This window comes from Heteronotia binoei, chromosome 7 (assembly GCF_032191835.1).
Source record: "Heteronotia binoei isolate CCM8104 ecotype False Entrance Well chromosome 7, APGP_CSIRO_Hbin_v1, whole genome shotgun sequence".
Classification (NCBI taxonomy): Eukaryota; Metazoa; Chordata; class Lepidosauria; order Squamata; family Gekkonidae; genus Heteronotia; species Heteronotia binoei.
In genome coordinates this window covers 1,470,115-1,497,436 of record NC_083229.1, presented here as the reverse complement: position 1 = coordinate 1,497,436, position 27,322 = coordinate 1,470,115, and the positions used below count along the sequence as shown (strand labels likewise).

Below are 27,322 nucleotides of genomic sequence, written 5' to 3'. Positions count from 1 at the left end.
CCTGCATGAAGACAAGTCTATATTTGGAAAGGGACCAGATCTTAGATTCAGGGGCAACTGGGTGGCAGAGTTTTGGGCAAGGTCCAGTGTAAGGCGACAAAGCCTAGAAGCCGCGGCGGGGTGGAGGAGAGCTGATTTCCGCAGGTTTAAGTAAAGCCCTTCTCTAAAGATGGGGATGAACAGCCAGCTCTGAATGGATGCCAAGCTCCATCAGCCGCACTCACACCATGCTTTGAAAATGCAACAGGGCCTACGTTGGCATCTCAAACGGCCATGCCCAGAGCACAGTCTCCGCTGCTGAGCCAGAACTCATGTGCCCCATTTGGAAACACTTGCATGCTGCGCCCTGCAGACCTCAGTGGTTCTCAAAACAAGTGGTTCCACCAAGACCTTCGTGCCACACTATTTCTGTTCTCACTTATTTTATTTCTTTACATCTCTATCCCACTCCCTTTCCCCTGGAACATGGGATGTGTGAAGAAATGCATTTTCTCCTCCGGTCAGCATTTTAAAGAGCCAGTTTGGTGTAGGCCTAGGTATATGGCCTAGGACCTGCCTACCTGAAGGACCGTCTCTCCCCACATGATTTATTTATTTATTTATTTTTATTTTATGATTTATATCCCGCCCTTCCCACCAAGGAAGTGCTGAGATCGGGAACCCAAAATCTTCTTGTTATCCCTGGGCCAAATGAAGCCCACCTACAATCTACCAGGGATAGGGCTTTCTCTGTAATGGCCCCTTCCCGGTGGAACCAGCTGCCGGAAGAGGTGAGGGCCCTGCGGGACCTTGCTCAGTTCCGCAGGGTCTGTAAGACGACCCTCTTCCGGCTGGCCTATAACTAACCGGCATAGGAAACTAAGTGTAGCTCTATTAGACTTCTGCTTTGTTTTAATGTTTTTATATTTTAAATGTTTTTAATTGTGTAAATGCCTAAACTTAATATTGTTATGTCGGATTTCATGTGCTGTGAGCCGCCCTGAGCCACCTGGTGGGAAGGGCGGGATACAAATCATAAATAAACTAAACTAAACTAGGGAGAGCCAGTTTGGTGGTTAAGTGTGCGGACTCTTATCTGGGAGAACCAGGTTTGATTCCCCACTCCTCCACTTGCACCTGCTAGCATGGCCTTGGGTCAGCCATAGCTCTGGCAGAAGTTGTCCTTGAAAGGGCAGCTGCTGTGAGAGCCCTCTCCAGCCCCACCCACCTCACAGGGTGTCTGTTGTGGGGGAGGAAGGTAAAGGAGATTGTGAGCCGCTCTGAGACTCTTTGGAGTGGAGGGCGGGATATAAATCCAATATCTTCTTATCTTCATCTTCTTAAAAGGTTTTTCTCCCCCTTTGGGCAAAGAACTGGCAAGAAAGAGAGGAGGGGAAGAAGTCTGTGCAATTGCTTCCCAGCTTACCTTTAAACATATGCTAATAGATCTAGCCGGAGAGATAAGGGCCTTCCATCCTTCTCCTACCAGGGAATAGAGCTTTGGAGGTAGGTGAATGCTAGACATTCTCCTGGAAAGAAATTCCTGAAGATAGCCCGGAAATGCTTCTCTGACCTGGACTCACCTGGTGGGGTGGGGGTGGGGGAGAGGTAGAAGGAAGAGCCAGAAGGAAGTTCGCTTTCTCTGGAATGCTCAGATGATGAGAGATCGCAGGACTCTTAATGCCTGAGGTAGTCATACTGACCATGTGCTCACCTGGGAGAAAGCTTCAAGGTAACTGCATAGAGACCTGTGACTAGCTAAACTTAAAGAGCCTGTCCTATTTTAATACCAGATAAGGCAGGCATAGCAAGAGGGACAGTGGATTCGCAATTCTTCCTAATTTCTTTTGTTTTTCTTGCTCAAATCTGATGCGGTGCTAAAAGTGTGCTTGTACCATACAGACACACCATCTCAAGCATGCTATCTGGCAAGGGGCTTCAGGAGAGTTGGCAAGTGGCTACTCCTCTAAGGGTGTCTGTGCCCAGTGTATTAATCTGTTCCCGCAGTGGCCAGGTGGTGGGCAGTGGGAGACCTAGAGGCAAGGTCTCAGAACTTGGAAGGAGAGCTGGGGGTCCTGATCCTCCCAGTGGGGAATCCCTACAACAATTAGGTGGTGGTGGTGAGCTACCCTGAGAGGGAAAGAAAAGCCCCTCCAGGGAGTTGGGAACCCCTAGGAGAGCAGGGCAGAACAAGGCCTGCAGACCAGAGGAGGCACATTCTGCATGCCACATTGGGGAACAGAAGAGGGACAGGTGATGTTAAAGGGCCACATGTGGCTTCTGAGCCACTAAATGAGTCTCACACATGTGTTGTCAGGTTGAGGTTCCACCTAGATGCCATGCCTCCTGCTTCACCCCTCAAAGGTAGTGCACGGGTGATCTAGCAGTTCTTTACAGTTTGGAGCCTTCACGCTTCAGGAATGATGGGCTTACCTGCTGCCCCCCAGTTACCACACTTCAAACAGCAAAAGCCAAATAGGCAGATATGTCTCCAGAGATCAGTCTTGCTGCATTCAGGGCTTTTGGGGGGCAGGAGCGCAGATCTACTTGGGCCGGCCTGGGCTCTGTTTGACATGCTGGGGAAGGCGTTTGTATATGCTTCCCTGACGGCTTCAACCTTCCCCAGCGTGCCCACTGGAAGGGGGCTCTGGGGAAGGGACGGGTGAGGGGTGGGACCCCTGCTGGGCTTTTTCTACAAAAAAAGCTCTGGGTGCATTCAAAATATAATAAGAGAAAAGGAATATTTTATTTACCTTAAAGACTATACATGGTCTCTTCAAGAACCAGGCTGATCATAGGTACAAAGAAAAGGCGAAATCACAGCCCCTTTTCCTACACACAATATTTATCCTGAGAGAGTTTAAATAGGACACACTTGTATTACTTGAAGTTGCAGTAGTTCAAGTTCAGCATCACCTTAGCTCTCATAGACGGGACTTCTCCCCAGTTGTCCCTTGACACAGGGACAAGAACGGAGTCCAGCTCCCCAGTCAAAAGCTAGACGCAACAGAAGAGTAAGAACTTCTACATCTAGAACATGTCTAGTTTGTCTCCTACTCCTCTGCCTGTCTTCCTTTTATCGTTTTAGCCTTCCCAGCTTTGTGGCTCTAGGTGTGACTCCTATGAGTGGGACCCTGGGCTGGATTTGCTCTCCAAGCTGGGGTGAATCTGCATTTCCTAGTGCTGGCTGCTTCTTGTACTGGGAGGGGTTTTTTGACTCGCCCCCCGTCTTCATTTCCTCGGTGACCTGTTTCAAACCGCAAAAGGAAATTTTCTTTCTGGCTCTCAGATGAATGCAGACTCAAATTAATATAACTTTGATACAAATCCTGGCGTGAAAGGCATTTTGCCCCTAACGTTTTCAGTATTATCCTTAACAAGATTAAATATCTTGTCAGTGACTTGTGCTGCACAAGACAGCATAAGCGGTGTGGCTTCTCCAACCGGCAGGTTGCACATGTACTCTGATCTATAAGGCGCACCACAGCCTCCTTCATATCAACAGTGCCTCCTTCATATCCGAAGGGACCATGCCTTCAGAAAGCGTTAAGAACATAAGAACATAAGAGAAGCCATGTTAGATCAGGCCAATGGCCCATCCAGTCCAACACTCTGTGTCACACAGTGGCAATTTTTTTTTTGTGGCTAATAGCCACTGATGGACCTGTGCTCCATATTTTTATCTAAACCCCTCTTGAAAGTGGCTATACTTGTGGCTGCCACCACCTCCTATGGCAGTGAATTCCACATATTAATCACCCTTTGGGTGAAGAAGTACTTCCTTTTATCCGTTTTAACCTGTCTGCTCAGCAATTTCATCGAATGCCCGCGAGTTCTTGTATTGTGAGAAAGGGAGAAAAGTACTTCTTTCTCTACTTTCTCCATCCCATGCATTATCTTGTAAACCTCTATCATGTCACCCCGCAGTCGACGTTTCTCCAAGCTAAAGAGCCCCAAGCGTTTCAACCTTTCTTCATAGGGAAAGTGTTCCAGCCCTTTAATCATTCTAGTTGCCCTTTTCTGGACTTTCTCCAATGCTATAATATCCTTTTTGAGGTGCGGCGACCAGAACTGCACACAGTACTCCAAATGAGACCGCACCATCGTTACTCCTGACCCACTGCCGTTGCTCATCAGACAGAAGCACAAGCAAAGCAGTTTCTGGGGGAAAGTCTTGCACTCTGTCCAGCTCTGTCAACAGCCACAGCATCCCAAACCCTTCCTAGCAAGACACAGTTTATTATACAAGTTTAGATTTCTCACCTATCCCAGAATCAGCCAGAAGAGCAGCTCACATTGAGGGCTTGCAGGGACGTCTTCCCCTGCCCAAGTCTCCTTACTCTCCCTTCTGCTGGAAGGAGGCTCTTCCATCAGGAGGAGGGATTTCCAGCCTGCTTTTTAGCGTCTGCAAAGAGGGCTCCTAAAGCCGGACCCCAGGACTCTCCTCTGAACAAACAAGGTGGCGGAAGGGAGGGAGCGTAGCGTGTTCCCATTCAAAGACCAATTTGTTCAAAGCAATACAAGCCTAATTATGTATAATGACACCTGAGGTAGACTAATCCTCTAATTGTGCCACAGCATATGATCTAGTATACTGCAATCAAGTTGAAGGTAGCTTCAAAACCTCCAGCATATTAAAAGTGGGACTAAAACAACAACGTGCTTCGTTGCCAAAGCCACAAGGATCCTCTGCCAAAATAGTCTACTTAAAAATCAGCAAAGCCAGAGCCAGCCACCCTCAGGAGCAGCCCCGTTCTGGCGAGATGGGAGGAGCGCATGCGGTTGGTGGTCAAAGTTGTAGCTAGCAACCAGTCTGTGAAGGAGGCTTCACACTCAGATTCTTCCTTTAAGAAAAGCTCTGATCAACCACCATGAAGCTCACGACGGGGAGAGAGGCGAGGAAGGAACCGGGGAATGAAAACACCGGAGCTGCAGAAGTGCAAAAGGCAGCTTGGGCAGTACTAAGCTGTGCAGATGAGTGGCTGTTCATTAACACAAGAAGGCCTGCCCAGCAGCAACCTGGAGCCACGAGGGGTCTGGCATTGCAAAAGGCCCATTTTAAGAGTCCAGGTGGTAGGACTCCCACCCTTCGTGGGGCAGACAGGGGAAGGGCTAGAAAGTGGCAAGGCACTGCAGAATATGAATAAGGAATGGGATGGGGAAGGCAACTCGAGGGAAATGAGAAAGCAAGGCAATGAAGAGATCGAGAGCAACAACCATAAAACAAAGATTCATTGGGTGGCCATGCTGGTCTGAAGCAACAGGTCATACTTGAACCCCAGTGACACTTTTAAGACCAGCAAAGTTTAATTCTAGGTATCAGCTTTCGTGCCAGTGGACTCAGACTCTGAACCAAAGAACAAGCTGGCAGTAACTTTTCCTAAAATCTACTGGGGGCACAGAACCCATTTAAGAACATAAGAACATAAGAAAAGGCATGCTGGATCAGGCCAGTGGCCCATCCAGTCCAACACTCTGTGTCACAGAAGAACATAAGAGAAGCCCTGTTGGATCAGGCCAGTGGCCCCTCCAGTCCAACACTCTGTGTCACAGAAGAACATAAGAGAAGCCATGTTGGATGAGGCCAATGGCCCACCCAGTCCAACACTCTGTGTCACATAAGAACATAAGAGAAGCCATGTTGGATCAGGCCAAGGGCCCCTCCAGTTCAACACTCTGTGTCACATAAGAACATAAGAGAAGCCATGTTGGATCAGGCCAGTGGCCCCTCCAGTCCAACACTCTGTGTCACAGAAGAACATAAGAGAAGCCCTGTTGGATCAGGCCAGTGGCCCCTCCAGTCCAACACTCTGTGTCACATAAGAACATAAGAGAAGCCCTGTTGGATCAGGCCAATGGCCCCTCCAGTCCAACACTCTGTGTCACATAAGAACATAAGGGAAGCCCTGTTGGATCAGGCCAATGGCCCCTCCAGTCCAACACTCTGTGTCACATAAGAACATAAGAGAAGCCATGTTGGATCAGGCCAATGGCCCCTCCAGTCCAACACTCTGTGTCACAGAAGAACATAAGAGAAGCCCTGTTGGATCAGGCCAGTGGCCCCTCCAGTCCAACACCCTGTGTCACAGAAGAACATAAGAGAAGCCCTGTTGGATATCAGGCCAATGGCCCATCCAGTCCAACACTCTGTGTCACATAAGAACATAAGAGAAGCCCTGTTGGATCAGGCCAGTGGCCCCTCCCGTCCAACACTCCGTGTCACATAAGAACATAAGAGAAGCCCTGTTGGATCAGGCCAGTGGCCCCTCCCGTCCAACACTCCGTGTCACATAAGAACATAAGAGAAGCCCTGTTGGATCAGGCCAATGGCCCCTCCAGTCCAACACTCTGTGTCACATAAGAACAGAAGAGAAGCCGCGTTGGATCAGGCCAATGGCCCCTCCAGTCCAACACTCTGTGTCACATAAGAACACAAGAGAAGCCCTGTTGGATCAGGCCAGTGGCCCCTCCAGTCCAACACTCTGTGTCACAGAAGAACATAAGAGAAGCCCTGTTGGATCAGGCCAGTGGCCCCTCCAGTCCAACACTCTGTGTCACATAAGAACATAAGAGAAGCCCTGTTGGATCAGGCCAGTGGCCCCTCCAGTCCAACACTCTGTGTCACATAAGAACATCAGAGAAGCCATGTTGGATCAGGCCAGTGGCCCCTCCAGTCCAACACTCTGTGCCACATAAGAGAAGCCCTGTTGGATCAGGCCAGTGGCCCCTCCAGTCCAACACTCTGTGTCACATAAGAGAAGCCCTGTTGGATCAGGCCAGTGGCCCATCCAGTCCAACACTCTGTGTCACATAAGAACATAAGAGAGGCCATGTTGGATCAGGCCAATGGCCCATCCAGTCCAACACTCTGTGTCACAGAAGAACATAAGAGAAGCCCTGTTGGATCAGGCCAATGGCCCATCCAGTCCAACACTCTGTGTCACATAAGAACACAAGAGAAGCCCTGTTGGATCAGGCCAGTGGCCCCTCCAGTCCAACACTCTGTGTCACAGAAGAACATAAGAGAAGCCCTGTTGGATCAGGCCAGTGGCCCCTCCAGTCCAACACTCTGTGTCACATAAGAACATAAGAGAAGCCCTGTTGGATCAGGCCAGTGGCCCCTCCAGTCCAACACTCTGTGTCACATAAGAACATCAGAGAAGCCATGTTGGATCAGGCCAGTGGCCCCTCCAGTCCAACACTCTGTGCCACATAAGAGAAGCCCTGTTGGATCAGGCCAGTGGCCCCTCCAGTCCAACACTCTGTGTCACATAAGAGAAGCCCTGTTGGATCAGGCCAGTGGCCCATCCAGTCCAACACTCTGTGTCACATAAGAACATAAGAGAGGCCATGTTGGATCAGGCCAATGGCCCATCCAGTCCAACACTCTGTGTCACAGAAGAACATAAGAGAAGCCCTGTTGGATCAGGCCAATGGCCCATCCAGTCCAACACTCTGTGACACACAGTGGCCAAAAAACAAAAACAAACCCAAATGCCATCAGGAAGTTCACAATTGGGGGTAGAAGCCCTTCCACTTTGCTCCCCCGCAAGCACCAAGAATACAGAGCATCACTGCCCCAGGGTTCCAACAATATGCTGTGGCTAATAGCCACTGATGGACCTCTGCTCCATATTTTTATCCAATCCCCTCTTGAAGCTGGCTATGTTTGTAGCTGCCACCACCTCCTGAGGCAGTGAATTCCACGTATTAATCCCCCCTTGGACGAAGGCGGACTTCCTTTTATCAGTTCAAACCTGACTGCTCAGCAATTTTATTAAATGTCCACGAGTTCTCATACTGTAAGAAAGGGAGAAAAGTATTCTGTTTCTGATTCCTAACTGCTTGTATCCACAATGAGCAATCCTTTATATGCCACCACCCAGAACTTCAACTTTTACTGTGTGGAGAAACACCCTCACACCCAAACATTCATGCCAGGGTTTCCATTATGACAGCTCTCTGTTCACGAACAGGAGCCCTGCTGCAGATTAGGGCAGCGGCAGTGGGGTGGGGCTAATAGTCTGCAAACTCCTAGAAGAGAGCACTCAAGCACTCAGTTATGCCAACAGCTGCTAGTAAGTCATACCTAGAGCCATAATGTTGGGAAGACTAAAGTGACAGATGGAAAACTCTTCCTTTGGAAAGCCGTCTCAGAAGGCATGGCGGAGGGAAAAAAATTATAAAAATGCTTTGGACTCTAGAAAGTGCCGTGTTCTTTTAGCACAGCTTTTCAGATATGCACAAAACATGGCAGACTAAGCTTTCATCAAGGGGCTTCCATCTAGTCCAGGAGATTCTGCATGGGATGGAGAAGGTAGAGAGAGAAGTCCTTTTCTCCCTTCCTCACAATACGAGAACTCGTGGGCACTCGATGAAATTGCTGAGCAGTCGGGGTAGAACTGATAAAAGGAAGTCCTTCTTCCCCCCAAGGGGGATTAATAATAATATTTAATTTGTATCCCGCCCTCCCCCCCGAAGCAGGCTCAGGGCGGCTCACAACACAGGCACCTCAACAATTAAAACAATACATATTATAAATTGTACTCCTATAAAACTGATCATTTTTGAGATTAAAAACCTTCTAAGATTAAAAATCTTGATGTTATGCATCATACAGTTTTTCCGTGGTGACAGTATTCCTTCAACAGTAAAATTGATTGGTGTAAAATTAAGTAACACATGGAATTTGCTGTCACAGGAGGTGGCGGCAGCTACAGGCATGGACGGCTTCAAGAGGGGATTGGATAAGCATATGGAGCAGAGGTCCATCAGTGGCTATTAGCCACAGAACCCTCTGTCTGGGGCAGTGATGCTCTGTATTCTTGGTGCTTGGGGGGGGCACAGTGGGAGGGCTTCTAGCGTCCTGGCCCCATTGACAGACCTCTTGATGGCGCCTGGCTTTTTTGGCCACTGTGACACTGAGTGTTGGACTGCATGGGCCATTGGCCTGATCCAGCATGGCTTCTCTTATGTTCTTATGTCTGGGGCAATGATGCTCTGTATTCTTGGTGCTTGGGGGGGGCATAGTGGGAGGGCTTCTAGTGTCCTGGCCCCACTGGTGGACCTCCTGATGGCACCTGGGGTTTTTTTGGCCACTGTGTGACAGAGTGTGGGACTGGATTGGCCATTGGCCTGACCCTACATGGCTTCTCTTATGTTCTTATAGCAGGGAGGAGACCCAACCAGGAGATCCAACTCAAAGCAACTGCAACTTCAAGCCAAGTCTGCCTGTCCTAAACTTCAGCTTCACTTTAAAAGTGCTTAGTGTAGAGACAGAAGTCTGTGTGTTTTCACCCTTTTCTTTCTTCCCTTCATAACCCCGAATGACTTGCACACAGCATGCGTCTTCTTTCATTCCTTAATTAAACTTCCTTACATTTCAAAAGCTGTAAGCCTAGAGAAAAGACCCCATCTGCTCGGCTGTGCTCACTGAAGTCTGGCACTGGGAAGGGAAGGCAGAGCAACCCTCAGTCAGTTTAGCACAGAGGTGCCCAAACTTATTTGGCCTAATGTCCCCTTTTCAGAAAAAAAAAATTACTCAGCGCCCCCCTGGAAATCTACCTTCAAGAAGTGGACTAAAAGATGCAGAGACATATTTGCACACAGAGTAAACGAAGGTGTTGTCAAGAAGACTCTTTGAAGCCTGAAATTCCAAAACTATTTTATAAAATCAACTATAGTAACGTTTGCACTCACAGAGAATTTTAGAAATTTCAGTTCCAACTGACAGGAGGCCATCTAGTTTGACAGGTATTTGACAGGAGAAGATCTAGATGGGGCCAGCTAAATTGGTTGCTTTGTACCAATGCTTGGTTGCACGATTCTAGCTCTTTGACAGCCAGTCAGGGATATAAGCGGATTAGTAAAATATCAAAACTCAAGAAGAGGAACAGAAGACCATCGCCAGCACTAGGGGTTCTACCGCCCTAGGCAGAACCCCCTGTGCACCACCCCCGTGTGATCCTAAGGGGGGATATTCTTTGCATGCCGGTGATGGTGTCATCACGCCAGCCAGCAGGCAAGCCCAGAACCCCAGGTGGTGCACACAAGTGCTGCCACAATGCCGCTTTTCTTCACAGGGCAAATGTGCTTGTTGACTGAAATCAACAGAAGCAATCAACTGGTAACCAGAGGACTGTAAGAAGCTTGACGCTCTGCAGAAAACTTTGTGAGGAGAAAGCCACAGGCTGGGACTCTTCAGAGAGGTTTATGCAATTGCCTCAGTGCTCCCTGATTTAAACTGTATTGCTGAGAGAGAAACTGCAAGCAACCTTGAGAAGCTGCTAGCTGTAACAAGTATTGGCTAGGATAGACTAGTAAGGTTTTTTGTTTCTGTGTTTCTTGTCTGTACATCTCTATTTTTTATTCTGTCTTGTAAATAAACTGCATCCTTCTTATATTTTAATTGGACGGAGTTCTGGTTCTCATTACTAGTCTAATTGGGTGAATTCAAAAAGCAGACAAAAAGGAACCCTCTATTTTTGTTAAGTGGATTTTTTCTCTAAATTAGAAATTCTGGACCCAAAAACATGATGTTTTGACACCTCCCACCCTCTTCTCTTCTTCCTTTATGCTTCCATCGCCCCCTTATTTTTATTCACCACCCCACAGTTACACCAAAGGCTACTACCACCCCCCGGATCATTCCAGCACCCCCTAGGGGGCAATATCACCCACTTCGGGAAACACTGGTTTAGCATGAGAACTGCAGAGGGCAACATGGTGACAGACCGTTCCTACACTAGCTGGCAGAAGGAAGGGTGCCCCGGGAGAGGCACAGCGGCTCAATGGGGCCTCTGACTTAAGGGTTTATGCAGGGGTGGCTAAACTGCGCTCGGGAGCTACATGTGGCTCTTTCACACATACTGTGCGGCTCTCAAAGCTCCCCCCCCTTGGGCCAGCTTGCGGAAGGCATTTCTCTCTTTAAATCACTTCTTCAAGCCAAGCCAGCATTTAAAGTTGCTGCCCTTCTACCTGTCCCTCCCTCCTCCATCTATTTTCCTTCCCGCTCTCATTTAAAGTTGCTGCCCTTCTACCTCTCCCTCCCTCCTCCATCTATTTTCCTTCCCGCTCTCAAACATCTGACATTCATGTCTTGCAGCTCTCAAACATCTAACACTCATTCTATGTGGCTCTCACGTAAGTTTGGCCACCCATGGCTTACAGGATTGCGAGGCTAGTGGGCAGCGATGGACAGCTAAGAACCTAGGCCTGGCAAGCTCTATTTGCTCGAAAGAACTTCCTAAGTAGCTTCACAATGCAGAACATGTCAGCTATAAAAACACACTTCAGTTTCACACCTCTCAGGCACAGAAACGCAGATTTGTAACAAGCAACACAAAGTAGATGGTATTCTTTACATGCAGCAACCATGACCCCGACAGTACCAGTGCGGACCACAAAACGTTTTCATGCCACACAGGTGGCAAGATGGCAAAAAATGAGGGCAGCTCACCGCCTAAGAGTGCTGTCACCTTCCTATGTCCACCCTTGCCCTTATCTCAGCACAGGGAGTCCGAGCAGTGATATGATTTTTCCACATGATTTTCCGATTCATGTTGAACTTTTTCCTACTTCTTCCAAAATACTGGCACTCAACAGCATCAAGTGATGCTAATGAACAGTAAATTCAGGAACAAAAAAAAAAAGAAATACTTCTTTACACAGGAAGTGATTAAAGTGTGGAATTTGCTGCCAGAGGATGCACAGATGAGTATAGGCACAGACAGATTTAAAAGAGGATTAGACAAGATTCACGGACAATGACATACTACTAGCCCTGGAGGCTGGAGGAGCCTCCACGTTAAAGAGACAACAAACATCTGGATTCCAGTACCAGGCTTTAGGAAGGCCTTGGCCTCTCTGCCCTGTTGCTGGCCGCTCAAAGGAACTGGGTGGTCACGGTGTGAGACAGGAGGCTGGACTAGATGGACCCTCACTGGTCTGATCCAGCAGGGCTCTTCTGAGGTTCTTCTCGGGGGAAGGCTTCAGCCTCTCTGCCCTGTTGTTGGCCCTCCAGAGGAACTGGTTGGCCACTGTGTGAGACAGGAGGCTGGACTAGATGGACCCTCCCTGGTCATATCCAGCAGGGCTCTTCTGAGGTTCTTCTCGGGGGAAGGCCTCGGCCTCTCTGCCTTGTTGTTGGCCCTCCAGAGGAACTGGTTGGCTACTGTGTGAGACAGGAGGCTGGACTAGATGGACCCTCACTGGTCTGATCCAGCAGGGCTCTTCTGAGTTCTTCTCGGGGGAAGGCTTCAGCCTCTCGGCCCTGTTGTTGGCCCTCCGGAGGAACTGGTTGGCCACTGTGTGGGGCAGGATGTTGAACTAGATGGACCCTCACTGGTCTGATCCAGCAGGGCTCTTCTGAGTTCTTCTCGGGGGAAGGCTTCAGCCTCTCGGCCCTGTTGTTGGCCCTCCGGAGGAACTGGTTGGCCACTGTGTGGGGCAGGATGTTGAACTAGATGGATCCTCACTGGTCTGATCCAGCAGGGCTCTTCTGAGGTTCTTCTTGGGGGAAAGCTTCAGCCTCTCTGCCCTGTTGTTGGCCCTCCAGAGGAACTGGTTGGCCACTGTGTGGGGCAGGATGCTGGACTAGATGGACCACTGGTCTGATCCAGCAGGGCTCTTATATTCTTAAGTAGTATAAACAGTGAAATGAGCCTATTCTGGGGAGGGTGGACTATAAATTCAAATAATAAAATATTTTTTTAAAAAAATATTTAAAGCACGTCAGCAAAACAAGGCAAATGCGCCATGGACAAGCACTAGGGTTTGTCCATGCTTCTTATCACACACTTAGCTCATCTAAGATAACTGATCTGCAGCACAACAGCCTGGACAGGCTATATTTACATACATGTGGCCAGAATTATTCTACCCCACATTCTGCACCAGAGCAGCAGATACTTCTCACGTCTTCACTCTGCCAAGTCCCTGTAAACCCAGCATGACAAGCTGTGCATGCCCTATAAAGCTTATGAGCCTCAAAGGAGATTTATTCCTTCCACAACAAAAATCACGGCTGAATGATCATGAGAGGCAGGAATCCTGTGAGAGTTCAGGAAGTCCTATAGGGCAGGGGTGGCCAATGGTAGCTCTCCAGATGTTTTTTTGCCTACAACTCCCATCAGCCCCAGCCAGCATGGCCAATGGCTGGGGCTAATGGGAGTTGTAGGCAAAAAAAAAATCTGGAGAGCTACTGTTGGCCACCCCGCTATAAAGTATGCAAGGCAGCAGCCTATAAAGGTGATGCATTAAACAGAGGGGGTCAAAGAAGTATACACACGGCAGCCACAATTAATCAGCATTATATTGTGCTTACCGGTGAGGGGGCACTTTTCGAAAGCGGACAGAGAAAGAACACCAAGGCTTCTCGAAGGCATGGATAACAGCATCTCTAAACTTTCTGAAGTCACAGGAAAACAATTCTGGCTTTCTTGCTTTCAGAGACGTCACAGAAAATCCTCTGTAGTATCCAAAGACAACTTGAACTTCATCTTTTGGTAAAGCTACAGTCAAATGGCACACATTCTTCTCACTTGTGCTCAGACAGCTGTACACTTCCCTCTCTGCTTCTGGCTGAATCACACAATTTACCTGGACCTACACAAGTGATGCCGCATCCAACACATCCAATACCTACATTATGAAGCAGCAGTGTGGAGAATCAACGTGCCCAAAACGTAAGTAGCAGCATTGACAGCTACCAGGATCGCTTCTCACAAAACAATCTTCTCTTCTCTTTCTCGCACCCCACCGTCTGCATGTCCTTGGCTTTGCTACATTCCCAGGAATTTAGCACTTCTATCAAACAAGCTGCAAGAGACGCCAAATTCCTGGACAAAAATATCAAGTTCTTAGACCATACACAAACCCAACAATATAAATCCTGAATTTTAACAGAGGTCCTACTTAGCAAAGAGAAGTTTATTGCAACCCTAACCGTAGCCAACCAATGGTGGTGATGGAGGAAAGCACCCCCAAGTCTCAGCCAATGCAGGGTGACCCCTCATGGGGTTTTCAAAGCCAAAGACAAGCAGAGGTGGCTGGCCCTTGCCTGCCTCTGCAGAGCAACCCTGGACTTCCTTGGCCGTCTCCCATCCAAACACTAACAGCTGATGCTGCAAACAGGCTACATGCAACAGCACAAATTAGTTCCCATTCTCAAAACCACAGTACAGGAGGTCTCAAAAAAGTGGCAGCAACAAGGGCATGAAACAGTACCGTCCCATCACAGTAAAAAGCTACTCCCAAAGAGAGAAAACTTACAGTGAGGCATTACTATCCCTGCATGGGACTTAAATCAACAGTGACATGCCCACAGGCTCCCTCCAGCTGATCAGAGGGTAAGATTACCTCGTTAGACTTAGCACAATTTAGCAGGCCACACTGACTTTCTGTGTCACAAAAACACTACAATCAACCTAATTTAGGGCCATCTCCTAAGAAACAATTCCCAATGGCTAGCAAAGGGAAACTAAGGAATCTTTTTCTGTACACCTTTGTCTGGGATGGAGTAGACATCTGGAAACACCTGGCATCCCAAAAGACCAGAGTAGCATCTGTTGCTAACTAATATTTAAGTGGTGCCACCCAGGAGCAGCAAAATACCGTGGCTCAGCTCCTGCCTGCAGGATGTGTAGCCAGATGTGACGGGGTGGAAGCGTCCAGCATTAACCAGGAAAGAGGAAATGGGAAAGGGTCAGGCTGTGAGGGAGGATATTTGAGGTGCAAGACAGGGCAGGTCAGGGTGGCTCTGACAAGCACTGTTGAAGAAGGCAACGAGAAAGACAAAGAAGGGATGGAAGTCTGGCCTATGCATTTCTTGACACCACAGATTCCAGGGGGGTAGTTTCACAAGTCTCTTGCAGTAAACACAAAGAGAAGCCATGCAGTATGTTAAAGGCTAGTTTGCATTAACTTCCAGGGATTACAGCTCATTTGTATCAGATGGAACGGCCACTGATCCACAGAAGTTTACACCAGGATTAAAAAAAAAAAAGCTGGAGCTTTCAGGTGTCTCAAAACTCCTGAGCAGGGAATTCAGCACCAGCTCCAGACTCCTACAAAGAACCTTCCCAACAATGGACTGGGGAACAAAACTGTGTGGCAAAATTTACAGCACAAACACATTTGTCTTTGTTATGACACCAGATTTCTTTTTGCTATTTCTCAGTGCCACTTCCAGGAGTGGGAGAGCAGCCTAGAGGTTGATCATGCATAAGGAGGAGCTTGTGGGGTCAGACCAGACCCAGCTCCATTATCATTGCATACAGCAGCCAGTCTTTGACCCTGAGGGCCAACAAACAGGGCATGAAGGCCAAGGCCTTCCTCTGGTGTTGACTCCTAGCACTGGGATGCAGAGATTGGCTGCCTTTGAACATGGAGGTTCCCTTGAGATGCAATGGCTAGAGGGACCTCTCTTCTGTGAACTTGTTTTGGTTTTCTTTCAAAATCATCTACACTTGCAAAACATAAGAGAAGCCATGTTGGATCAGGCCAGTGGCCCCTCCAGTCCAACACTGTGTGTCACATAAGAACATAAGAGAAGCCACGTTGGATCAGGCCAATGGCCCCTCCAGTCCAACACTCTGTGTCACAGAAGAACATAAGAGAAGCCCTGTTGGATCAGGCCAATGGCCCTTCCAGTCCAACACTCTGTGTCACATAAGAACATAAGAGAAGCCACGTTGGATCAGGCCAATGGCCCCTCCAGTCCAACACTCTGTGTCACAGAAGAACATAAGAGAAGCCCTGTTGGATCAGGCCAGTGGCCCATCCAGTCCAACATTCTGTGTCACATAAGAACATAAGAGAAGCCCTGCTGGATCAGGCCAATGGCCCCTCCAGTCCAACACTCTGTGTCACATAAGAACATAAGAGAAGCCCTGTTGGATCAGGCCAATGGCCCCTCCAGTCCAACACTCTGTGTCACAGAAGAACATAAGAGAAGCCCTGTTGGATCAGGCCAATGGCCCCTCCAGTCCAACACTCTGTGTCACAGAAGAACATAAGAGAAGCCCTGTTGGATCAGAGCAATGGCCCCTCCAGTCCAACACTCTGTGTCACATAAGAACATAAGAGAAGCCCTGTTGGATCAGGCCAATGGCCCATCCAGTCCAACACTCTGTGTCACCTAAGAACATAAGAGAAGCCACGTTGGATCAGGCCAGTGGCCCCTCCAGTCCAACACTCTGTGTCACAGAAGAACATAAGAGAAGCCCTGTTGGATCAGGCCAGTGGCCCCTCCAGTCCAACACTGTGTGTCACATAAGAACATAAGAGAAGCCCTGTTGGATCAGGCCAGTGGCCCCTCCAGTCCAACACTCTGTGTCACAGAAGAACATAAGAGAAGCCCTGTTGGATCAGGCCAGTGGCCCCTCCAGTCCAACACTCTGTGTCACATAAGAGAAGCCATGTTGGATCAAGCCAATGGCCCATCCAGTCCAACACTCTGTATCACATAAGAGAAGCCATGTTAGATCAAGCCAATGGCCCCTCCAGTCCAACACTCTGTGTCACAGAAGAACATAAGAGAAGCCCTGTTGGATCAGGCCAGTGGCCCCTCCAGTCCAACACTCTGTGTCACATAAGAACATAAGAGAAGCCCTGTTGGATCAGGCCAGTGGCCTCTCCAGTCCCACACTCTGTGTCACATAAGAGAAGCCATGTTGGATCAAGCCAGTGGCCCCTCCAGTCCAACACTCTGTGTCACATAAGAACATAAGAGAAGCCCTGTTGGATCAGGCCAGTGGCCCCTCCAGTCCAACACTCTGTGTCACATAAGAACATAAGAGAAGCCCTGTTGGATCAGGCCAGTGGCCCCTCCAGTCCAACACTCTGTGTCACATAAGAACATAAGAGAAGCCCTGTTGGATCAGGCCAGTGGCCCCTCCAGTCCAACACTCTGTGTCACATAAGAACATAAGAGAAGCCCTGTTGGATCAGGCCAGTGGCCTCTCCAGTCCAACACTCTGTGTCACATAAGAGAAGCCATGTTGGATCAAGCCAATGGCCTCTCCAGTCCAACACTCTGTGTCACATAAGAGAAGCCATGTTGGATCAGGCCAGTGGCCTCTCCAGTCCAACACTCTGTGTCACATAAGAACCTAAGAGAAGCCATGTTGGATCAGGCCAGTGGCCCCTCCAGTCCAACACTCTGTGTCACATAAGAGAGGCCATGTTGGATCAGGCCAATGGCCCATCCAGTCCAACACTCTGTGTCACACAGTGGCCAAAAAACCAGGTGCCATCAGGAGGTCCATCAGTGGGGCCAGGACCCTAGAAGCCCTCCTACTTGTACGCCCCCCCCCAGGCACCAAGAATACAGAGCCTGTGGCTAAGAGCCACTGAATGCACGGGCAGATTCCCCCAGTCCCTGATGGAGCAAAGCAGCCCTTTTCCTTCCCACCAATTCCACTTCTGCTCCCGAGGAGGGGCGCTGTGGCTCCCACGTGCCATTGGGCCGACCCCTCGGTGCGCAGGAAGGATGCTCCGCCCCCTCGCCAGGCCGGGCCAGAGCAGGGCCCTGTCGGGGAAGGGGCGGGGTCCAGGCGCGGGCGGCCTTCGCTGCGGGCTCACCGGGCTCCAGCAGATGAGCGGGTCCGTGTCGGGGTCCTCCACCAGGGTCCACAGCTTGGTGAGGAAGGCGGGGACGTTGCTGCCTCCTGCTCCCCCGCCGACGGCATTCTCCATGGCTCGGCCGGCCCCTCGGCCCTCCCCGCCCCGAACGCCCGGCGGCCTAGCGGTCCCCCGGCGCGGCCCCTCCCTGCGCGCTCGGCCCTTCAGCGCAGCCCGGTATGGCCGCCGCCATCTTGTGACGCCTGACAGGCCGCGCAAGCGCAGTAGCCGGCGACCCTAGCTCGGTCGAGACTTCATTATTCCCATCGCTAGGGCCCTCAATCACGCGCGTGCGCAGTGCCCCCCCCGCGGGGCTTCTCTTCCACGGTTTCGCGCATGCCTCGTTCCTCCAAGCCCAACGGCAATTTTGCGCCTGTCCCGCGCTCGCGCCCTCTGTGAACGCAAGCGTGAAGAGAGAGCGCATGCGTGAAGAGGCCAGGGCCCTGGGTAACGCTTTATTGTCTCGTAACTGAGAATCTTGATGCTCATATCTATCTTAATTGATTCATTTGTTTGTCGCACTTCTGACCTCTCTCATTATTCAATCACACACAGTAAATAATGCACTTTCAATGCCCTTTGCAGCTAGGGTTGCCAAGTCCAATTCAAGAAATATCTGGGGACTTTGGGGGTGGAGCCAGGAGACTTTGGGGTGGAGCCAGGAGACATTGGGGCGGAGCCAGGAGACATTGGGGGTGGAGCCAGGAGACATTGGGGCAGAGCCAGGAGACTTTGGGGGTGGAGCCAGGAGACTTTGGGGGTGGAGCCAGGAGACATTGGGGCGGAGCCAGGAGACGTTGGGGGTGGAGCCAGGAGACATTGGGGCAGAGCCAAAAGCAAGGGTTTGACACGCATAATTGAACTTCAAGGGAGTTCTGGCCGTCACATTTAAAGGGACTGCACATCTTTTTAAATGCCTTCCTTCCATAGGAAATAATGAAGGATAGGGGCACCTTCTTTTGGGGCTCATAGAATTGGACCCCCTGGTCCACTCTTTTTGAAACTTGGGAGGTATTTTGGGGAGAGGCACTAGATGCTATACTGAAAATTTGGTGCCTCTATCTCAAAACACAGCCCTCCCAGAGCTCCCGATAACCCGCGGCTCAATTCCCCATCATTCCCTATGGGAATCGTTCATGGAGGTGCATAATGGCTGTGGGGTTGGGGCTTCCCCCACCGGCCAGCTGGCTGGGGAAGGGGGGAAGCCTGTAAAACCGGGGGATCCCCCTCTGGGGCCTGGGGATTGGAAAGCCTATTTGCAGCTGGATTTTACCAGTTCACTCAGTAAAATCCAGTTAGAAAGTGGATTGAAAGTGCATTGTTTGATGTGTGTGATTGCAGCCTTGGAGTAACGCCCTAACTCTTTACATAGTACTTGAAAGGCGCTCCACACCCCCTGATATTTCCCCTTTAAATAGATCCAGCTGGGCAGCAGTATCGGTCTGAAGCAGCAGAACAAAGTAGTACTCAAGTATCACCTTGAAGACCCAACAAAGTTTTATTCAGAATGTAAGCTTTCCTGTGCATGCATACTTCTTCAGACAATGAAATGGGGTTCAAGCAAAACTACACATAGCTGGTGGATAGTGTTAAGAATGGAGCCCAGTGGTGCAGAGTGGTGAAGCTGCAGTACTGCAGACAGTCCTAAGCTCTGCTTGCGACCTGCGTTTGATCCCAGCGGAAGCTGGGTTCAGGTAGCCGGCTCAAGGTTGACTCAGTCTTTCATCCTTCCGAGGTCAGTAAAATAAGTACCCAGCTTGCTGGGGGGAAAGTGTAGCCTGGGGAAGGCAATGGCAAACCACCCCATCAAAAGTCTGCCATGAAAACATCATAATGCAACATCACCCAAGAGTCAGAAACGACTGGCGCTTGCACACCTTTACCTTTTAGCGTTAAGAATGTAATGTGATACAAGGTTAGGATCTAATGGCAAATCAGTGTAATAAACAAATTGAAAGACTATTTGGTCTGGATAGCATTTGCACGGGAAACCAAAGGTAATACAAGGTAATGAAAGTTGCCTGTTAATTGCTCTTGCTACAAGTCTAGATAAAACAAAAGGACATGTTTCACTAGAAAATACTGGGACATCTGCCCATCAATTCCCCAATTTTGATATATTTATTTCCTTCACTATGTTTCCCCTAGAATTAAACCCAAACAATGGTGACCATGCAAACTAAGCTTATTATTCCAGACCAGTTCAGTTCTGGCACCTGTTAAAAAGATAGATAGTTCCCTATGCAAGCACCAGTCGTTTCTGACTCTGGGGTGATGTTGCTTTCGCATTTTCACGGCAGACTTTTTACAGTGTGGTTTGTCATTGCCTTCCCCAGTCATCTGTTAAGCGCCTTTATTGAGTTGTATGCTTGACCTACAGTATGGCCTGGCAACTTCCATTTCAGTGGAGGTGGTGGCGGTTACAAGCATAGACAGCTTCAAGAGAGGACTGGAAAAGCATATGGAGCAGAGGTCCATCAGTGGCTATTAGCCACAGCTTATTGTTGGAACTGTCTGTCTGGGGCAGTGATGCTCTGTATTCTTGGTGCTTGGGGCGGCACAGTGGGAGGGCTTCTAGCCTCACTGGTGGACCTCTTGATGGCACTTGGTTGTTTTGGCCACTGTGTGACACAGAGTGTTGGACTGGAGGGGCCATTGGCCTGATCCAACATGGCTTCTCTTATGTACTGTATCTGAAGAAGTGTGCATGCACAAGAAAGCTTATCCCCAGAATTAAACTTTGTTGGTCTTCAAGATGCCCGACTGGACGCGAACATTTTTCAAATAGATGTGGCTAGTCTGCAAGTCGCCCCATTGTACCCTTTTAGAAGACTAGCACAAAGCTCAGAAAGTGGAAGCTGCGGCGCCTGCGCAGTGGATGCAGCCAGAGCGCTAGCACATGCGCAGTGACTTGCCCAGGTGCGACGCGCGCTTAAACCATGCCTAATACTTCGCGCAGCGCTTGACCTTTGACCTCTTCCCTCAGGTTTCGCACCGGGCGCCCTTTTCATCTATACAATGCTTAAGAAGAGAAGGAAACGGGAGATTTCCTTCGACACTCAAAACAATCAGTTTTTTCTCTCTCTCTCTCTCTTTGTCTTTTTTTTTTAAAGAGCGTGCACGTTGAATGGGCGGAGAAAAGTGACCTCTGACCTTTGGGCGCATGCGCAGTCGGGAGCAGCTGGTGAGGCGAGCGCACGCGGCGCGCAGTGGAGGTCTGGCTGGAGGAGCCATGGAGCCCGGGGAAGGCGGCAGTGAGGTGAGGGTCGCGGCGGGCCGCGGAAGAGGAAGGCGGGCGGCGGGGGAGGGTAGAGAGCGCGGGGCCGGCGCACGCGCAGTGGAGGCCCCTCTGCCGCCTGTGCCCTGCGCCTGGGGTTGCCAGCCTCCAGGTGGGGCCTGGAGATCTCCCGCTGAATGCAGCTTTTTCATAAGCCAAATAGATATTACTTATAATCTATCTCTTGCACACGCCCATCTCTCACAGTGTAATTCTCAAATGACGGCTTTTGAGAATGACACTGGTGATCATGGGAAGGCAAACTTTCCTTTGGAGCCGATTTTTGCGGATAGACTCCATGTCAGAAATGTATTTGGGATTTTCTATAACCCCTCAAGGACAGAACTCTTCCGGAGTCATACAGTGAAATTGACTTCTTTGCAGAACTCTGCTTATAAATTTTGTATTTGTATTGTTGATACACTGATGCTTGTATATTTATTAAAAAGGTTTTGAATGTTTCTACTTTAAGGATGGGAAGTGTACTTTTTAGGCGCAGTTATTCTGACCCTCAGAAGCCCTGGCAGACTGGCGGGCCGTGCATCTCCAAGGAGGGCGCCACCCTCACCTCTTCAGGGAGACCCTTCCCCAGAGCTGAAGCCATGATGGAGAAGGCGTGGGTGCCAGATGGGCCACCCTGCACAGTGGGACTGCCTGACGGTTGCAGTTGGCACACAGGGATGTATGGGAGGAGACATCAGAGCCTGAGTTTTGCAGGTCTAGGCCAAGGCAAGCTGGAGTCGTGACAGAGGTGGCCAGAGACCTCTTTTCCCAGGGGCTACTCTCATCTCTGGTGACCTGGAGGTCAGAAGTGTATTCTGCTGCCCCAAATGACCCACACACATCAAGTGAGATTTATTTATTTAGAGTCCACCTTACTCACTTGGAATCAAGGTGGGTTATGCAGGATGAGTAATTAAAATCAACAGGATGGGATGTTCAGTAAACAGTGCAATAGGATTTGGGTTGTAAAACCAACCAGAATTCTAGTAACAGAAGCAAAGTGTCAGTGTTAGCACAACACAATAACTGGTGCAAAAATGATATAGTAGGATCCTGTTACAGCAAGCTACATGCGGTAGTATAGACCACAGTCCCTAAACATTTGTCCAAGTAATTTTGTGAAGCCTTTTTTCCAGTGCTACCTTATTGCCTGCATATAAAAGCCCTCCTGAATAATTTGGTTTTGCATCATTTGTGGAAAGCCAGGAGAGTGAGAGCCTTCCTGACCTCCTCAGGCAGGTTATTCCAGAAGGTGAGGGGCACCACTGAGAAGACACGTGTATGGGCAGTTATTGATTTTGCCTGCTTGCAGGTGCGCACCTGCAGAAGGCCCTGCTCACATGAGTGACGTTGTCGTGGCAGAGTGTAGGGGGAGAGCATAACAAAACTGGTTCCACTTAGTTTAACATGTCATGTTGTTATGTATGTGTTCACCATACCTTCCAGTACGTGAGACTTTTTCAATTTTATCAGTTCAAGTCCTTTGTGTAGTAGGCAAGACTGACAGAGAGAGAAGGTGAGCACTGGGGCTGAGCCTGTGTCAGGTCCTATTCTCTACACTCCAGATCTTTCTTTTCCATACAAGTGGCAGTGATTGTGCTCTTTTTACCCTCCTTGAAATGAATTTGGTACTGGACTCAAACTTTGGTCTGTTGTTTCAAACCAACACATAAGAACATAAGAGAAGCCGTGTTAGATCAGGCCAATGGCCCATCCAGTCCAACACGCTGTGTCCCACAGTGGCCAAAAAAAATTACACACACACTGTGGCTAATAGCCACTGATGGACCTGTGCTCCATATTTTTATCTAAACCCCTCTTGAAGGTGGCCATGCTTGTGGCCGCCACCACCTCCTGTGGCAGTGAATTCCACATGTTAGTCACCCTTTGGGTGAAGAAGGACTTCCTTTTATCCGTTTTAACCTGGCTGCTCAGCAATTTCATCGAATGCCCACGAGTACACAGCGACCCACCTGAATCTAAATTTGGCACTAATGCCTGTGGCCAGACAAATAGGACTTTGGAGGCTGCAGCTGATCTGTGGGTTGCAGGTTGGCCATCCCCATTCAAGACAAGTGGCTGTCTGAATGGCAGGATAAGAGAGGTTTCTGTTTGGAGTCTGAGGGAAGTGCTGGGTGGATCGTAGCACCAGCTCTTGATAATGCTGATTGCTTTGTCTTTTCCATTTTGTTCTTGGCCTGCTGGGAGCTGCTGGCAGTCTGGTATTCTGATACTTGCTGGTTCCTTTCTACAGCCTCTCTTCGGCCCTGGAGCCCTTAAGGAGCACGATGAAGCAAGTGATGATCTGACGGATAGTGAGGACAGTATTTTCTCTGGGCTGGAGGAGTCAGGGAGTGACAGCATCACAGACGAGGAGGAGGAGGATGACAGCAGAGTCAAGGAGAAACCAGAAAGCCTTTTGCAAGTAAGTAAAGGATGCGCGTGTATTACGTCCTTAGCGCTGTGCCTTTACGTGACTCTTTCACTTTGCATTTTTTAAATGAGAACTCCAGGGAACGGCACAATTCATGGCTACAGTGGTGGTGCTTCTGAGATTTTTTTTTAATGCAGTTATTGTATGATAAAAAAAAATTGTGGTCACCCTCAAACATGATGAATTCCTTCAACTGTGCAGTAACAACCCCTTGCAGGAGTTAGGGAGGAAACCTAAGCAGGCCTACTCAGAAGTAAGTTCAGTGGGACTTACTCCTAAGAAAGTGTTTTTGGTGTTGCAGCCTTGGAATCGTGTGTGGGCAAGAATGCTTACCGCGAAATAAGGATCTGCAGAGAGGAATTTTCTCCTGGTATTATCATGCAGAGAATTCAAGGTGGATCAGGAGTCCACTGTCTGTTTCTACCATATCAAGATATGCTGGACTTGGACAATAGGTCGCATCTGTGAGGCAGAATCTGCCATCTTAATCTTTGTAATCTTAGATTTTATATTTTGAACTGTTTTTTTACTGTGGACCATTTTTATGATGTAACCCGCCCTGAGCCTGTTCTACGAGAAGGGCGGGCGAAAAATTGAATAAAATAAATAAATATAATTGGTTTGGGTGGGGAAAAACCCCTCTCCATCTTCCTATGTGAAAAAAGGCTGTATTTTGCTACCTCGTGTGTGGCTTCGGGACAAGGTCTTTCCTTTAAAGTGGAAAACAGTGCCAGAGGGACTGGCCGGTAACCGGAACGGTGGAGGGTGCTGGCAATATTCTCAGAGGGTCTCTGTGCCTTGTTTGCTGCTTGGCTGTGTTTTAGTTTTCAGACAGGATCCATTTTCTCTTTTCTGTTGCCGCCAAAGTCTGTTTGCAGAGGCTGTAGCAGTGAATAAGGGGAAGGAGTTCCGAGAGCAAGGAATGCCTGCGTCTCTTGCAGTGCTGCAGAACAGCAAGATTTGAGTAGCACCTTAGAGATGCCTGGTATGAGTACCTTGACGCACGCAAGCTTGTACTCTGAAGATCTCGTTGGTCCCTGAGGTGCTACTGGACTCGAATCTAGCTTCTCCACTACAGACCAACATGGCTACCCTCTAAACTTGCACGGGTGTCTGTGCATTGTGTGATCTCCCTTGATCTTTTGGGAAAGTAATGGTAAAATGAGCCATCAAGTCACAGCTGACTTATGGTGGCCCCATAGATTTTTCAAGGTAAGAGGCGAGAAGAGGTGACTTGTCATTGCCTGTTTCTGCATAGCAACCCTGGATTTCCTTGGTGGTCTCCCATCCAACATAAGAACATAAGAGAAGCCATGTTAGATCAGGTCAGTGGCCCATCCAGTCCAACACTTTGTGTCACACAGTGGCCAAAACCCAGGGGTCATCAGGAGGTCCATCAGTGGGGCCAGGACACTAGAAACCCTCCCACTGTTGCCCCCCTCCAAGCACCAAGAAGACAGAGCATCACTGCCACAAACATAAGAACATAAGAGAAGCCATGTTGGATCAGGCCAATGGCCCATCCAGTCCAACACTGTGTCACACAGTGGCCAAAAACCCCAGGTGCCATCAGGAGGTTCGCCAGTGGGGCCAGGACACTAGAAGCCCTCCTACTTTTACGCCACCCCCCCAAGCACCAAGAATACAGAGCATCACTGCCCCAGACATAAGAGAAGCCATGTTGGATCAGGCCAATGGCCCCTCCAGTCCAACATTCTGTGTCACATAAGAACATAAGAGAAGCCATGTTGGATCAGGCCAATGGCCCATCCAGTCCAACACTCTGTGTCACATAAGAACATAAGAGAAGCCATGTTGGATCAGGCCAGTGGCCCATCTAGTCCAACACTCTGTCACAGAAGAACATAAGAGAAGCCCTGTTGGAGCAGGCCAGTGGCCCACCCAGTCCAACACTCTGTGTCACATAAGAACATAAGAGAAGCCCTGTTGGATCAGGCCAATGGCCCCTTCAGTCCAACACTCTGTGTCACATAAGAACATAAGAGAAGCCATGTTGGATCAGGCCAGTGGCCCCTCCAGTCCAACACTCTGTGTCACATAAGAACATAAGAGAAGCCCTGTTGGAGCAGGCCAGTGGCCCATCCAGTCCAACACTCTGTGTCACACAGTGGCCAAAAAAACCAGGTGCCATCAGGAGGTCCACCAGTGGGGCCAGGACACCAGAAACCCTCCCACTGTTGCCCCCCAAGCACCAACATTATAGACCACCACTGTCCGAGGCAGAGAGTTCCAACAATACACTGTGGCTAATAGCCACTGATGGACCTCTGCTCCAGGTGTTTATCCAAGTACTAAGCAAGGCTGGCTCTGCTTAGAGTCCGAGAGCTGACACGATTGGACTAGCCTGGACTGTCTAGGCTGCCACTGTCTTTCTTTGGGAGCAACTGGGGGGGGATCCTGGCAATTTGAGCTTTCTTTTCCTTTGCTGTGCTGATTTTCTTATTTTAAATCCATCCAGCACTGCACAAAGTGGTAGAAGGTGAGAGGTGAAGCTTGAGAGGTGAGATGCTCTTCCAGGCTCCTGGAGCTCTGTGGAGTCTTCATGCCTAAAGAAGATCCAGTCATGATTCTTCCCCTCAGGGGAGTGTGGAAAGAGCCGCTCAGCTCACTGGCTGATCTGGTGTCTCTTCTGTGAACTGACTGACTGGTGGTGTGTTGTGGCTGAAGGGCCCTGTGTGTCCCAGCCAATGTTTCCTCTAAGCTGCAGAGTCTTGAGAGCAAAAATTCTACTTTGTGAGCTACTGACATTAAAGTTGTGAGCTGCTGCATAAATTAGCGTGCTCTGGGGTCCTCCTTCCTGAGCTAAGACAAAAATCTGTGAGCTGGAGCCTAAAAATCTGCAAGCTAGCTCACGCTGACTCAGCTTAGAGGGAACACTGGTCCCAGCCACATGGGGTTTTTTGATTCCTGTACACAGCTAAAACTCCTCTGGCCTACCTTTATTATTCTTTATTTGTCTGTTTATAGTCCACCTTTCTCACTGAGACTTGAAGTGGATTACATAGTGTAAGCTGAGTGCAGTCAACAGGATCAGACGTCTAGTGAATGACACAGAAGGGTTTAGACTACAGAAATCTGAAGAGAGAGAGCTCAAATAGCTTGAGCTTTTAAATGTGATAGTTAAGTGCTGTAGAAACTATCTCGTCTAGAGAAGTTTACAGTCACAAGTAGCCATAGTGCAGGCCACAGTCCCTGTTGCTTTACCAATGCAACTTTTCTGACCTTTTCATTGCAGTACAGTTCTACTTACTTCTGCAAAAAACCCTCTGGAATAATCCCATTCTGCATATCTTGCAGAAAGCAAGGAGAGTGGGAGCGTTTTTCACGTTCTCCGGGTGCAGGCAGGCAGGAGTCCAAAGCCAGTCCAAGGTCAATGTCCAGGAAGTCAAGCAGGAGCCAAGTCACCAATGCAGAATCACAAACCGGAATCAGAAGTCAGTGTCCAAAAGCCAAAAGGTCAGGGTGCCAAGGAAATCAAGCAGGGCAGGATCAGGAATCAGGAAGGAGCGTGGATGCAAGCCAGAGAACAGACTTGTCGCTTCCACAAGGTTACCAGGTCCTGGGTGGGAGCTATATGGGAGTCTCAGTCAGCCTGCTCCCTGGGTGGCAGTGACTCTGATAGAACTCAGGGCTGAGAAATCTGAAAAATCAGCATGCCTCATGTCTTCGCTCTGAAAGTTCTTTCCGGAGCCTGCTTCGAACTCTTGAGATGGGAGGAGGAGAGCTTGGAGGAGATTGATCGTCAACAGCTGACACTGGTGCCCGGGCCAGCTGCTGTTTGTTCAGCTGAGGAACTGGCTGGCAACTCTTCCAGGTCTGTTAACCCTTCCACCTCCTCATCAAGGCTCATGACAGCCTTCCTCTTGCCCCAGAAGGTCCAACCAGAACTAATGGGTTGAAATTAAATCAAAAGAGTTTCAGGCTCAACATTAGGAAGAACTTCCTGACTGTTAGAGCGATTCCTCAGTGGAACAGGCTTCCTTGGG

The 27,322-nt window shown here is 49.2% G+C and overlaps 2 protein-coding genes across 2 annotated transcripts in view; one reads left to right on the top strand and one right to left on the bottom strand.

Moving 5' to 3' along the window:
• The window catches only part of HSF1 (heat shock transcription factor 1), a 63,556-nt gene extending 45,871 nt beyond the window's left edge, over positions 1-17,685 (bottom strand). The window contains 1 exon segment of the mRNA XM_060243141.1: positions 17,563-17,685. Coding sequence (XP_060099124.1) covers positions 17,563-17,676 — 114 coding nt within the window. The 5' untranslated portion in view covers positions 17,677-17,685.
• A 3,095-nt stretch (positions 17,686-20,780) lies between these two features.
• Positions 20,781-27,322, top strand: part of BOP1 (BOP1 ribosomal biogenesis factor) — a 97,481-nt gene continuing 90,939 nt past the window's right edge. Inside the window, exons 1-2 of the mRNA XM_060243142.1 lie at positions 20,781-20,860; positions 23,136-23,306. Coding sequence (XP_060099125.1) covers positions 20,834-20,860; positions 23,136-23,306 — 198 coding nt within the window. The 5' untranslated portion in view covers positions 20,781-20,833. The remainder of the gene's footprint in view (positions 20,861-23,135; positions 23,307-27,322) is intronic.